Source organism: Antechinus flavipes, chromosome 3 (assembly GCF_016432865.1).
Source record: "Antechinus flavipes isolate AdamAnt ecotype Samford, QLD, Australia chromosome 3, AdamAnt_v2, whole genome shotgun sequence".
Classification (NCBI taxonomy): Eukaryota; Metazoa; Chordata; class Mammalia; order Dasyuromorphia; family Dasyuridae; genus Antechinus; species Antechinus flavipes.
This window is the reverse complement of record NC_067400.1, coordinates 385,784,451-385,798,897: the sequence shown is the minus strand read 5'-3', so window position 1 is coordinate 385,798,897 and position 14,447 is coordinate 385,784,451. Positions and strand designations below refer to the sequence as shown.

Below are 14,447 nucleotides of genomic sequence, written 5' to 3'. Positions count from 1 at the left end.
TGGGTTCAAGTTCCTAACAATGAAAGGTGGCCAGTAACCAAAGAATAGCAAATAGTATATTGTTGTTGGACATGTTTAAAACAGACACTGGATATGATTTATTAGAACCATTTATAGATAGTATTCTTACTGTTGGAAAAGATTAATTATGTTACTTTTTTTCTAGATTACTTCTAAAGTACCTTCTAAAACTTAAATGTGATATCAAAATCTTAAAATACTTTGGCAATAACTATTTCACAGAAACTTTTTGAAAGAATGAGGAAAATAAACTTTCATTAAGACATTCAAAGAAATTCAGTAGATTGTTTTAGTTACTTTCAAGGATTGGACAAATTTAAAGAAAATTCATAAACTAAATCATGAAAAAACAGAATAGCTACCTCCACATTTTTTGTTCAGTTGTTTTCAGTCATATCCCACTCTCTGTGATACCATTTGGAGTTTTCTTAGCAAAGATACTGGAGTAATTTGCTATTTTTTTCTCCAAGTCATTTTTCAGATGAGGAAAGTGAGGCAAACAGGGTTAAGTGACTTGCCCTGGGTCACACAACCAGTAAGCAAACATTTGGGGCTGAATACGAACTCATGTCTTCCAGACTCCAGGCCCAGAACTCTATCCATTGTGCCACCTAGTTACCCCTGTAGTCAAATTTACATTAGATCAAAAGAAATGTAGAAAACCTGACAACTTTCCTAAATGATTGTGTGTGTGTGTCTGTGTGTGTATGTATAAACACCTTGAATAAAACACACAAAAAAAATTTATTGTGGATACTACTAAAATTTGAAAGAAAACAAAAGACTAACGTCCTTGAAAAGCAAGAATAGAACAAATACTAAATAGCACATTTGAGGGAAGAGTTTATGTCAAGGTTAATTCTTAACTGAGGAAAAACAAATGACTTTAAAGTGAGCAACTAGTAATTATCTTCCCTGATACCAACTAAATTTCTGGACTAAGCTTTAACACCTTCCTACCTGTAGTTATCTTTAGAATTTATGGTACCTTAAAAATTCACCACTTCAAATTGAGAGGAACACCTATCTGAGTTAAAAAAGGCTGAATTATGCAGTATTTATTTATACAGTATTTAACACAGTGTACATATATGTATATACACACAATATTTAACAAGAAATGCTTTTTCATTACATTTTAATACATTATTCTAAATTCTATTAGGATTGATTCCTTCAGGAGATAACATTAATGAAAAGTTTAAATTTGTATGTATCTTAAAAGAACTGCAGAAAAATGAGAGTTCATTTTTATCAAGATTGTTAAACAGTAACTTATTTATATCACAATTTTTCTCTTAGTAGTTTGGCAGAAACTTACCTTTCCACTAACATTGAATATCTGGCTGAAATGTGGGTAGGGATCAGATTTAATGTTTTTTTTTTTCTATTTACTGTATTTAAATCAAATCTGAATTATCTGCATTGCATTACTTATGACAAAGTAATAATACAAAATAATAATACAATTAAAAAAAAAACTTGTCTCTGGATAGACTTTTTTTTTCAAGGGGAAGAGAGACTTGACTAGAATAAACCCCTTTTCAATATTATTTAACTATTAATTCCTTTTCCCTAAGAGAGGAAGTTAAAAAAAAAAAAGGTTTTATTATTTGTGAAAAGCAAAAAAGAAATTGTGTTATGCTATATGTAACCTGATTAGATTTTACAGGATGTTTAAGAATAGAAAAAAATACCATTTGTAAAACAAAACCCATGAAGCTGTTTCTATAACCAAAGGCAAGACAGAGACACTCTTATTTACAGAAGTTGTCGCTGATGACAATCTCGAGATTCAAAACAAACAAACCAAAAAACCTAGCAATATGGCACAATGAATAGTGTGCTGGGCCTGCATTCAGACTATCTTCTAAATTCAAATCTAAATTCAGAATTTTACTGTGTGACCTTGGGCAAGTAATTTAACTGTTCACCTCAGTTTCCTCATTTGTAAAACATGGAGAAGGAAATGGCATACCACTTTGTCAAGAAAACTATAAATAGGGTGAGTTAGAGTTGCACATGACTGAACAAAAGTGTATTTCCATACAGAATTCTGTGAGTAACTTTCCACGACAACATCTAAGTAGCATTACAGTAGCAATTCAGAAAAATGGATCCATCACTTACTAAAGACGAAAACTCCATTCCATACCGCACAACTTAACATGCGGCAAAAATACTCCTATTAGTAAAATTCTTTCCCACAGTAATGTCCATTTAGTGACTGTTTTCTTTGGGAGTTAAATACCATAGCTTAGTTTAACTGTAAAACGTGACAAGTTTTGCAAACGGAGCTGAAAGAAAGGGGGCGCCCTAACCGTCACGGTCCCAGTCTCAGAGCCCCGTCCCCTCGGAGGCCAGCCAGCGGGGTAATGGAAGCCGTAAGCACTGCCTCAGACTGCCCGAGATCGTCACCAGAGCCGATTTGGTCTCGAGGATACACTCCCTCCCCAGGGCTCGGGAGGAAAAAGAAGGGACACAAGCGGGAACTTAAGGCCAATAAAGTTGATCCGTCCTCCAGCCTCAAAGCGCCCCCATCTCTGCATAAATCCCCGTACCCAACGAGAGGAAACCTCAACGGCCTCGTTCCCGCCTCGCGCCCCGCCTTCCACGCGCGCGTGCTGGGGCTGGCGGGACCAGCCTTACTGCTGTGCATCGGGCGCGCCCATTGGTTCTCCCGCAAGGCGAGGGGGCGGGGCAGAACACAGCCAGGCACGTTGCCTTAGGGCTACAGCCCGGTTCCTCCCCTCCCCCCACCCCACGGCGGTCCCTTCGCAACACTGGCGAAGGAGAGCAAAGCCTCAGACGGGCCTTGGACCCCAGGCACTGGACCTTGCCCCTCATTTTCTGCCGGGTCAGGGGGAGGGGGCCACTTCGTAGCCTCACTAGAGGCTTCCTCGAGGCCTGAGTTGGCTATGGCTGAACTAGAAAAATTTTCCTTGCGTCGGAGGCTGAGTGGGTGCTGGGAGGGTGCGTGGTCTTCGAGGCCGTGGTTTCGGCGGGAAAGGAGAGCTCACAGCTCACAACCCCCGGTCTGCGCACAGCGGCGTCGCCATCGCCTAGCCTCAGACACCTTTCCAATCTCCTTCCCGAGGCACATGGCCTGGCTGCCGCCCATACCCAGAAATCTCCGTCCCCTTCCAAAGACGCCTTCTGGTCAAGGCCGTCTTCCTTCCTCGCCCCCAAGCTTCCCACCAGCACCTCTACGACTGGCCCGCGGCGGCGGCGTTAGAGGCCGTAACCTGGGCTCCAGAGGGCGAGGTGGGGGCTCCTTCCTTGGGGGAGCTGTTGACCCAGCCCCGCTGCTTGACCCCAAAACGGAAGCCTGAGCCCTCGCTCACCCAAGAAGGGGAGAAGGGGAAGGCAGCGGCTAAGGCGGCCCGGCCCACCCCGGATCCCGTCCCCTCTTACTCACCGCTCCTGAATCCGTCTCCATCTTCCCTGGGCTCCCTTTGGGAGAAAAAAAAAAGTTTTAAAGTGTAAAAAAAAAAAAAAAAACCCAAAAACTAAAAAAGACCGGACCTCGAAACCTTCAAATAAATGAAGCAGAACCACGTTTCCCGACGAGAGGAACTTTCTTCTTCCCACCCCCCCACCCCCGCCCCGCTCGCGGCAGTGGCTGCAGAGGCGGCGGCTCCAACGCGGGGGCGTGAACCTGCCACACGGGAACAAGCTGAAGTCCCCTAGCTGCCGGGGGAGGGGGGATGGGGAAGGTGGTGCGGGCGGGCCCTTTAACCGAGGGAGGGGGCGCTGCGGGCGACTCCTGGGACCTCTACGTGTTGCGGTGCTGCGCGGCAGGCGCGGGCGGGCGGCTTTTGCCCTACCCAGGCAAAGGCGAATTACCAGTAATCTGAAATGGGGAAGGTGGAAGGGAGAGAACTGAATGAATTCTTCTGCGAGAGGAGGGTGGTGAGGAAGAGGGAGGGGGCCCCAATTTAAAGATGAGATGAAACAGTATATATAAAGGACTTGGCAAACTTTAAAACAATATGTACATGCCTGTTATCACTATTCTTTTTTTTTCCCCTTTTACTATTACCGAAGAGTGACTAAAGCTGCTGAGGTTCGGGGGGTCGGATGGGGGTCAAGGGCGTCTAGCCTAAATCTGTGGCCGCTTTATGCTCGTTTCCGAGGGTTGGGAGCAAAGGGAGTGAATTAGGATATATTGCCTCTCCGCCTGTGATCTCTCAATTTCTTTTTCTAGAAGCTTAAATTATTTAGTTTAGAAACATTGCTTCCTCACCATTTCAAAGATTTTTGTTTTAAAGGGGGACTCTTTAAAGGAGCAATTAAGGAGATACTGGTGGAAGGTGAAGAGGGCAACATTCCCATAGAAGTGGGGATTCCTGAGACGCCATGGACAGCTCCCCCACCCTACCCTCCACCTGTTGTCGCTGTCACTCATCCCTGGGAAGGAGAGCAGAGGGCAGGCTCTGAGAACAGAGAGCCCTGCATGCTTCGTTGCTCCCCCCTTCTCCCCTCCCCCCCACTTGGCTTAGATGCCATTCAGAAGAAGGGAGGTTTGGGATCACTCACCTTTTATTTCGAGAAGAGTCCCGAAATGACAACTTTAGTTGGGGCGTTATTGCAAACTTCACCTTCCTAGAAAGGTTTCCAGGCTCTTGGCCACTGGCCCTCAGGGCTCCCTCTGATCCCCTCTGAGCTTCTGCTATGGCTAGATCCTTACACATTCCTTTTCTCTACTACTGTACTCTGGTATCAGTTCACCAGCATGCTCATAATTCTGCTGATCCTAGTCAGGTTTAGGCACAAACCTCCAGTGTTAGTATCGCCTATTAACCTATTCCCTATAATAAGACATTTAATATTTTTGGAGAGAATACTTTCCATAGGAAATACTATTCTAGGTCTCATTGGGAAGGAAAACAGTGCTCAAGAGGTAGTTGGGGCTCACTTAAAATTTAAAATTAAAAAAATATATATGAATCAAGAAGCAACAGCTTTTAACCAGAAATAGAAATAGAGAAAAGTATTTTTTCGTAATAATTCTCTTATAGTCTTGCCAAATGACCACTGTTACAGTGGATTTTACTTCTAAGGTAAGAGGATTAAAATAAAATCAATGAAAGTGCCTAATAGTGATTTTAACGTATTCAAAGATCTAAGGTGATCTTAATGTAACTATGGATATGATGAGAAGTGTACTTTTAATCCTTCTAATGGATTACATCTTTTCTAGATTTTCCCATGCTATTTAAACCTATTTTTTGTTTTATCCTCACTCTAAATAAGAATGTTATTCTTTTGATCTTAAAAGACATGTTCTAGAATTGAGTAATTATGCTTTAAACTTCCAGTAACTCCATTTTTAATTGTTTATCCGGGAGTGGTGATGGGCTTGATTGAACTACCAAACCTTTCTTGCCTTGTTCACACTTTGCCACTTAGCACATATATTCACAAGACCACTCTAACCTAAGTTACTCAGAAATACAGTGCCTAGCAAAGAACAGAAGGAAGATATCTGACAGAAAGATGGGGCACATGAGCTTATTAGAGATGCATTATGTGTAATCAAGTTCAATTATGGGTTAGTGTTCTTAATATCACCCATTCCTATATTTCCTCTCCTAAAGGTGAATAATTCCAATTCCTTCAACCTTTATATCCTTCAGTCTCCTTTATATAACATTTTAGCTTTCCCAAAATAAACACAATTGTTTACAAGGGTAAGCTCATCTCATCTAATGTCATTAATTTCTAAAATGGCCAAAGGAGATAGAAACGATATTTTAAATAGGTGATCGTGATCTAAATATAATGGGGTTTTATAACTTTGTGAAAGAATTTTTAGTAAAATATGGTAAGGATATCATTGGAAAGAAAGGGAGTATTAGTACTGGATAAAGAGCTAGCCTCAGAATCAGGCAGAATTAGGTTCAAATGTGATCTGGGCACTGACACATGTGGGATCTTGGGCAAGTCATTTAACTTCTCAATGCCCTAGGGAATTCTAAAATTATAGATTGGTATTCTGCACTGATGGAATAAATTTCTTCACAGGAATTTCCTATATCAATGTAATTATTTACAGGTCCAGCCCCCTAAAAAGAAACTGGAAAATGATCTTGACTGGGGCAACCTTATTAATGCAATGCTTGTATTCAATTTTCATTTGTTTTCATCCTGTTCCTCTCTTGTTTGAAAGCTTTCAATGGTACCATGTTCCCTAGAGAATTAAGGCCAGATTCCTTGGCTTGGAATTCAGAGTCTTAGGGTGATTTTCTTTTTTCTTTTTTTTTTTTAAATTTTATTTTCATGGCATATTTTTTCAATTACAAGTAAAGATAGTTTTCAAGATTTATTTTTATAAGATTTTGAGTTCCATTTTTTCCCCTTATCATCCCTATTCCCAAAAGAACAAACCAATAGGTCATAAATGTACAATCAATTTTTAACATTTCCATATGAGTCATGTTGGAAAAGAACAATCAAAACAAAAGGGAAAAACTCCAAGAGAGAAAACAAAAAACAAAAAATGAAAATAGTATGCTTTCATCTGCATTTAGTCTCTATGGTTCTTTCTCTGGATATGGATGGCATTTTCCATCCAAAGTCTATTAAAATTGTGGATTGCTGTATTGTTGAGAAGAATTAAGTCTAACATAGTTGATCATCGCATAGTCTTACTATTATGTATACAATGTTTTACTGGTTCTGTACATTTCACTTCTTGTAAGATTAGTATTTTCTGAAATTAGCCTGTTCATTATTTCTGATAAATATAATAATGATAATATATATTAATAATATAATTCTACTTTGTCATAATATAATTTCACCATATTATATTATGACAAAAACATAGTTATTTCCTTTTCTAATTCATTTTTCAGAGGAGGAAACTGAGGCAAACAGTTAAGTGACTTTCCCAGCACAGTTAGTAAGTATCTGACACTGATATTTGAACTCAGGAAGAGGAGTCTTCCTGACTCCAGGTACTCTGCTCTATTCACTTAACCACCAAGCTGCCCATTTGATTTAGCGCCCCCCCCCCCCGCCTTTTTTTTTTTTTTAACAAATGAGCAAATGGGAAAGTAATTATGATATACTTGCCTAACATAAAACAGGCATATAGTAAATCTGTGATAAGATTTGAATATGATAGCAGTTTACCATGGCCAGGTGGTATAATAGATAGAGCCTGGGCCTGGAATCATGAAGACCTGAGTTCAAATGAGGCCTCAGACTCTTCTTACTATGTGACTCTGGGCAAGTCTGCTATAATGTTCAGATCTTTTTAGTACCGACTCCATAGGATTTTTGTAAGGATCAAATGAGAAATTATTTGTAAAATATTTAGCACAATGTTTGCATTTAATTAATTACTCCAATGCTTAATAAGTACAGTACTTGTTTCCTTCTATTTTCAATATATTACACTCCTCATAATTTTTGTATTCATTATATATTTAACTCTTTAATGTGTGAGTTGTTTCTGCAGAGAGGCTGTTTTATTTTTATTTTTCAGTGTTTAGGACAACTATGTATGTAAATATTTATCAAATGATTCATTTAAGCCTAATCATTTACCTACAACCTTACATTGCATTAATGGAGTTTGGTTTTTCCCCTAGGATAGGGAATGAACTTATGATTTTATCAGTATAAGAAAATTTCAGATGAGAAAATGCCATCTACCAACACAGCAGCAACTTTTCAATGATTTGTGGCCTTGGAAAGTTACTTGGGGGTACTGAGAAGTTAAATTACTAGCCCAAGGTCACACACTCAGTATGTGTCAAAGGTAAGATACATCTTGATTCTAAGGCAAGGATTCCTATCCATTCTTCCATGTTCTTTATCTTTTCAATAATAATCTTACTTTATTATACCAAAATCCAGCCAAAAAAATAAAAAAAATTGTAAATATAATTCAACAGAATCCTTCAAGGCTTGCAAAACACTCTATTAAACAGGAGTCTGGAAAATTAGAGTTTAAATCTGCCCTTACACACTTATTAACTTTGTGATCCAGGGCAAATCACTTAACTTCTATTTGTCTCAGTTCCTCTTCCTGGAAATGGGAACACAGGAAATGGCAAACCACTCTGTCATCTTTGCCAAGAAAAATCTTTGGGGTCAAGAAGAATTAGACACAACTAAACAATTAAGACAGTCCTGCTATCTCTCTTCAGCAATATCTCTTAGAGCCTTCAAGGAATGTCTTCAAATCTTTCCTCTTCTATGAAGCTTTCTGAAATCACTCTGGCCTATTACAATCTTTTCTTCCCTAAATATCAATTCAATTCAAATTAGTTCAACTTTACTCCTACAGCATTTGCTTGGTCTATCATTTATTTTAAAATTAAATGTTAACCAAATGTAATTAATTTAATCAATCAGTTGTCTTTGTGTAAAGACTGCCAAGACTGACCAGCAAGTAAATAGCAGAGCTGAAGCATTAACTTTGGTTTTCTTCAAATTTTCTTCACATATTAGTCTTTCCTCTGGATCTTTCTACCACCACAAAAATTCAAACTGCTTTTCTCCCTTATAATCAAAAATTAATCAATGGCATATTTGAGTTTCAAGAAAAACTCAAGCTGTAAGAAATACATTAAAACAAAACTAAGAAATCTAAAAGGGATCTCGAAGTCATCTCTTTCCTCATTCTGCATTCAGATACCATCATACCTAAACATCTCATTTATAGTTAAAAAGCTACAAAGAAATTGTTTTTGTAGAATAATTTTTTTTAATCTAACTGAAATTTCCTCATTTTTTTTCTTTAGAGAAGATAGATAGTAGATAACATCCTCTTTATCAAGGGTCACTAGAAAAAGGGGTTACCTAAAGACTCCAGGAATTGGTTCTACTTACAAAGATGAGACAGAGACCTATAAATTATGGGGCTTTCAATTTCAGGCTTGACATAAAATGTCTCAGGAAATTATTAAAATGACCAGCTATCTTGGGGGATCTCTTAAATCCTGTTACTCTGAGGGAGATATGATGGATTGTTTGAAAAGGCTAAATGGATGACACAGGAAATGATACCAAAGTGGCCACTTGTCAACAATACATGTTAGGGATTAAATGTTGATTTCTTATCTATATTTTGTCTTTTTGGACATAACTAAGCTATATTTGTCTCCCGACTTCTAGCCACATATTTCCAATTGCCTGTTGAATCTCTCTACCTAGGTATTTCAGGGGCAGGGATATACTGGACACTCTCTAGAGATTGTTAAATTTTTAGTATGAGCAGATGCTAACTATTAATTAGGATGCAATTTTTGTTTGCTGATTGTACTTTTTAAAGTGATGGGAAAATGTTAATAATGCAGATCAAATTTAAAAGTGTGCCAAACATCTGTATATGTGTGTTTCCAGAGTTAGTTCCCAGTATATTCCTGCTCATTGGCATCTTAAACTCAATATGGTCCCAAACCAAAGTCTTTATTTAGGCTGTTCCCCATTCTTGGGGAACTTCTCTTCTCAGTTCCTATCAAAAGTCTTTCTTGATTTCTTCTCTGTTTTGTCTCTGTCAAAATCATTTTGTATTTCATATATTCTTTCCCTTGAGAGGAAGATTTATTTCATTTTTGTCTTTTTATCCAGGTTCATAGCAAAGTGTTTGGCACTTAGTAGGTTCTTAATAAGTGATTAATTTAAATTAATTAATGAACTTTAAAGTGTTAATCATCAGGTCTTCTTTCTTCCCTGGCAAAGAATTTTAGCTCCTTTAGTCTAATTAATCTTATTATTCCCTCCATCCTTCATCAAGAGAATGAGTTTAGTGTGCTTGGAGGAACACTAATATGACTAGAATATAAAATGAGAAAATTTACTTAGAATCTTAAACTCATGGAATCTTAGAATCAGAAAGGATCTTATCTATGGATTCTAACAATGTGGCAACTTCTTCTATGGTGTCTCTGACAGATGTTCCAGTAGAGTGAGATCGTAACTTCATGAGGAGTTTAGAGGCAATCTTTAATCAATGGGTGAGTGGGTCATAATCTTTGCAAGCTGTTTTTGAATATATGGTATCAGGCACCATATAAAATAATACTCCAACTCACTAGTAATTTTAAAAAAATGCTAATTAAGGCAATTCTGACTTTCAATCTCAAAGCTATCAGATTGATAAAATTGACAAAAAAGAAAAATTACAAATGTTAGAGGGGTTGCAGGAAAACAAGCACAAAATTTCATTATTAATGGAGTTATCAATTGGTATAATCATTCTGGAAAGCAATTTGAAACAATGCCCCAAAAGTTATTAAATTGTCCATATTTTTTGATTCAATGATTTTGCTACTAGACTATACTCCAAAGAAGATCAAAGAAAGAGGAAAAGGATCAATATGTGCAAAAAATATTTATAACAACTCTTTCTACCACTTAGCACAATACCTAGCACATATTAAGCACTTAGTAAATGTTTATTGATTAATTTTTGTAATGGCAAAGAACTGGAAACTATGGGAGTGTCTTATTTGTAGGAATGACTGAATGTAATGGAATATTGTTGTACCATAAGAAATGATGGAAAAGATAATTTCAGAAAAACCTTGAAGGCCTTGTATTAATCAATGAAGAATGAAGTGAGCAAAGCTAGAAGAATATTTTGTACTATAGCAACAATAAACAACAATAACTTGGAAAGATTTAAAAACTCTGAGGAAGTCAATAATCAACTCTGATGATTCCAGAGGACCAATGATAAAAAATACTACCCAATTTCCAATAGAGAGATAATAGACTGAATAGGCAGACTTGAAACACACACTTTTGGATATGGTCAGTGTGAGAATTAATTGTATTTACTATGCATATTAATTATAATTTTTTTGTTTTTATTTACCAATGGAGGAGATTAAAGGAAGAGAAAATTAATGCTTGTTATTTGAAAAATAAAATTTAATTGTTTCTGAAAGTCTTGCAAATAAAATTAATTATGACTGCAAAAATTAATAGTCATTATTGTGTGTACCATCCTTATATAAAATCGTTAAGTTCAGGATAAACAAGACTGCTTTTAACAAATTCATATAAAAATCATTAGAGGTAAGATTTTATTAAATTTACTTTTCATTGTCTAACCATTGTTTGTATGTGTTTCTGATAAGAGTTGGATTAAGTGGCTTTCCAATTCTGAGGCTTAATGAATTTATTGTTTTTTTTTTTTAAATCTACATTCTAATTTATTTTAATTATGGGTACAAGTTAGTAAGAACTGTCAGAACTGTCATGAAACCAATTGAAGACTTAATCTGAAACATGCAAAAGGTCAATGTTTGCATTATATCAGATATCAGATGTCAGAGTTTTTATCTCATATATCACTTATGTTAAGTTTAAATGAGTATACTCTTGATCCCTCAAAGATTCTATTTCTATTCAGTATTTAAATCAGGGATAGTACAAAGAGCACATGTAGAATAATAAAATAAGATAGAGTCTGAACCAGTGATTTCTTTGATATTTAAAGAACTCTTTAAAAAATATATGCATATATTTATTTATTTAAAACATGCAAAATAAGAAAAAAGAAAATAGAAAAAAAAGAAGAAAAAATAAAACCAAAGAAACATTGTTAGTAACATCATGAAGGATTCAAAATATGTCATAATAAATTTCCATTTCAGGAAAGCATATATAATAGTAGATTATATTGTATTCACAACTGTCTATCTTTTCTTTGCTTCCTTTTAAGTTTTCTTCTGCTCTCTTCTATGCACTCTTTACTTTATTCTTTCCCCTCTTTTTCCTCCTCCCACCTTCCCCAAGCAGGCTGAAGTTAAGCATGTATGTATATGTATATACACTACACATGGGTATAACTTCATATATACATGTGAATATACATATACATGTAAAGCAATATTAATATGATATATAATATAGATTTCTTTCTTGATTGAATCTTTTTTAAGTTTGACTTTGTCTTGTTAAGTTTGATAAATTCTGTTCCTGATTATTGTTATTATGTTTTGTATATCTCATTTCCTATTCCTGCTAACTCCTCTATTTCTACCTGTTGACTTGCCTTGCTATTACTTAACCTCTTCATCACCCCACTTTGCCATGGATCCCTCCCTTACCTTCTCTCTAGACTCTTTCCCTCTCTTTATCTGATTCCTATTAATCTGCCTTATCCTATGTGCCCTTTCCCTCTCTCTTTATCCCTTTCCCATTAATCTACACTCCTTATTCCACTCCTGTTGATTTATACTTCTTTTTGTATCCCACCTTATGCTATTCCTTCTTCCCTTATTTCTTTATGGATTGTGAAGGTGCTATATATATATACATATATATATGTATATATATGTGTGTGTGTGTGTGTGTGTATTTATATAAATTTATATTTGTTTGTGGTTTGTGATGTCCCCTCTTTAACCCATTCCTGATGCTAGTAGGTTCTCAGAACTACCGGTCCTTCTCTCCCATCTATTTCTTCTGTATTGTTTCTTGCTATCAAACTTCATTCATATAGCATAGTTACTATTTTTACTTTTTCCTAGATGGTTTTGCTTTTTAGAATCCCAATATACTCATCTCTCTCCCAGGCTGTCTTCTGGAATGACTCAATTACTATTTTTTTAATTGAAGTTTTTTATTTTCAAAACACATGCAAGGATAATTTTTCAACATTGATCCTTGAAAAAGCTTGTGTTCGAAATTTCCCCCTGCCTTTCCCCCGCTCCCTCCCCTAGATGGCATGTAATCCAATATATGCTAAACATGATAAAAATATATGTTAAATAAAGGCATATGTATTTATGCAATTATCTTGCTGTACAAGAAAAATCAGATCAAAAAGTAAAAAAAAAAAGAGAAAGAAAATAAAATTCAAGCAAACCACAACAAGAAGAGTGAAAATCCTATGTTGTGATGCACCCTCAATTCCCACAGTCCTTTCTCTGGGTGTAGAAGGCTCTCATCATCTCAAAAAACTTCAATTACTAATGTTAATCTTAGGCATATGGTTTATATTTCCTTGTATAAAACATAACATTTTGTCCTTATTGAATCCTTTGAAATTAGTCTCTGATGTATACGTTAAATTTTTTATTGAGTTTGAGTTTGAGAGAAAAATTGTGTAAATCTGTCAGTTCATTTTTTCCATTCAGTATTTTATATTTAATTTTGCTGTATGTATGGCCACAACCCTACTTTTTTTTATTGTAAATATATAGTATTCCAGGATCTGTAGTCTTTTATGGTAGCCATTGAAAAAATCCTGTACAATTCTTATTGTAGCTCCAGTATATTTGACTTGTTATTGTTGCTTATAAAATTTTCTCTTTGATCTGGGGTTTTCAAAATTTAGCAATGATATTTCTAGGTTGTTCTTATAGGATCTCTTTGAGGCGGTGATTGATGGATTTTTTATTTCTACTTTTCCTTCATGTACTATCATTTCATTTGTTTTTTGTATTGTACCAAGAGTTTTTCTTTTGGTCATAGCTTTCAGGTAGTCCAATCATTATTTTCTTTTCCTGATTTGTTCTCTAGATCTATTGTTTTTCTTATGAGATGTCTCATATTCTCTTCTGAATCTCATTTTCTAGTTGGTTGACATTCTTTTTATAGTCTTATTTTTCTTGGATTATCCTAATTTTGTTTGTTCATCTTTCCTTCATCTCTCTTTTGATTTTAAAAGACTTTTGGAGTTCTATAAATTCTTTTTGGGGAGGTAGCCAGTTAGCTTTACTCTTTGGGACAGGAGAAGCTTTAAAAAACAAACAAACAAACAAAAAAACTTCAGTATCCTCATCTAAAAATAAATCCTGGTCTTCTCTATTTCCATAGTAACTTTCTATGGTTGTATTCTTTTTCCTTTGTCTGCTCATATTTTTTAATAAGAACTTAAATAATGTAATCACCTCCAGTTCTGGGGTGAGGGGGATGGTGCTTCTGACTTTATATCTTCCTTCAATTCTTCCCTTCTCTCTGGAATCCCAAACCAATTAGCATCACAACTGTGCCAGGTGTTCCTTGTCAGCAGAAGTTCCCCTAATTTTTCCCATATCAGACCCCCTACTCCTCAGGATTCAGACCTCTGACTTCTCAAACTGTTGGAAGAAGTGAAAGTTCCTATAGTTTTGGCTGAAGCTACCTTCAATCCAACTAGCTCCAGCTTTCCCTGTTAGCCAATCTTTTTTGTGATGAGCTTCTTTGCACATGGATAGTCTGGTATTTAGAGATTATTCACTCAGTCAATTGATGATCAAATATTGAAGCCTTTTTAGCTAAAAAGCACCTGTCAAAATTTGTCTTTCATTGGCATAGACTTCAGTAAACTAGGATCATATCTCTTCCACAAACAGGCATAAAAGAAGATTTTAACAAAGTATCACTCAATGATGTAAACAGATTAAATTCTATCAAAATGTTTTGCTTCCCTGATATTGTAATATCATCAGTACATTCTTATTATGTGAAAA

The 14,447-nt window shown here is 36.1% G+C and overlaps 1 protein-coding gene across 15 annotated transcripts in view; it reads right to left on the bottom strand.

The window, feature by feature from the left end:
• Positions 1 to 14,447, bottom strand: part of BOLL (boule homolog, RNA binding protein) — a 200,492-nt gene that overhangs the window by 81,776 nt on the left and 104,269 nt on the right. For 14 of the 15 annotated variants that reach the window (XR_007951984.1, XR_007951987.1, XR_007951985.1 and 11 more), the window contains one exon: positions 3,440 to 3,474. Coding sequence is in view for 11 of the 15 variants with exons in the window: in XM_051985932.1 (XP_051841892.1) it covers positions 3,440 to 3,474 (35 nt within the window). In the remaining 4 variants the exon portion in view is untranslated. Of the gene's footprint in view, positions 1 to 2,151; positions 2,257 to 3,439; positions 3,475 to 14,447 lie in introns of those variants that run through there. The other variant, XM_051985938.1, reaches the window with a different exon arrangement.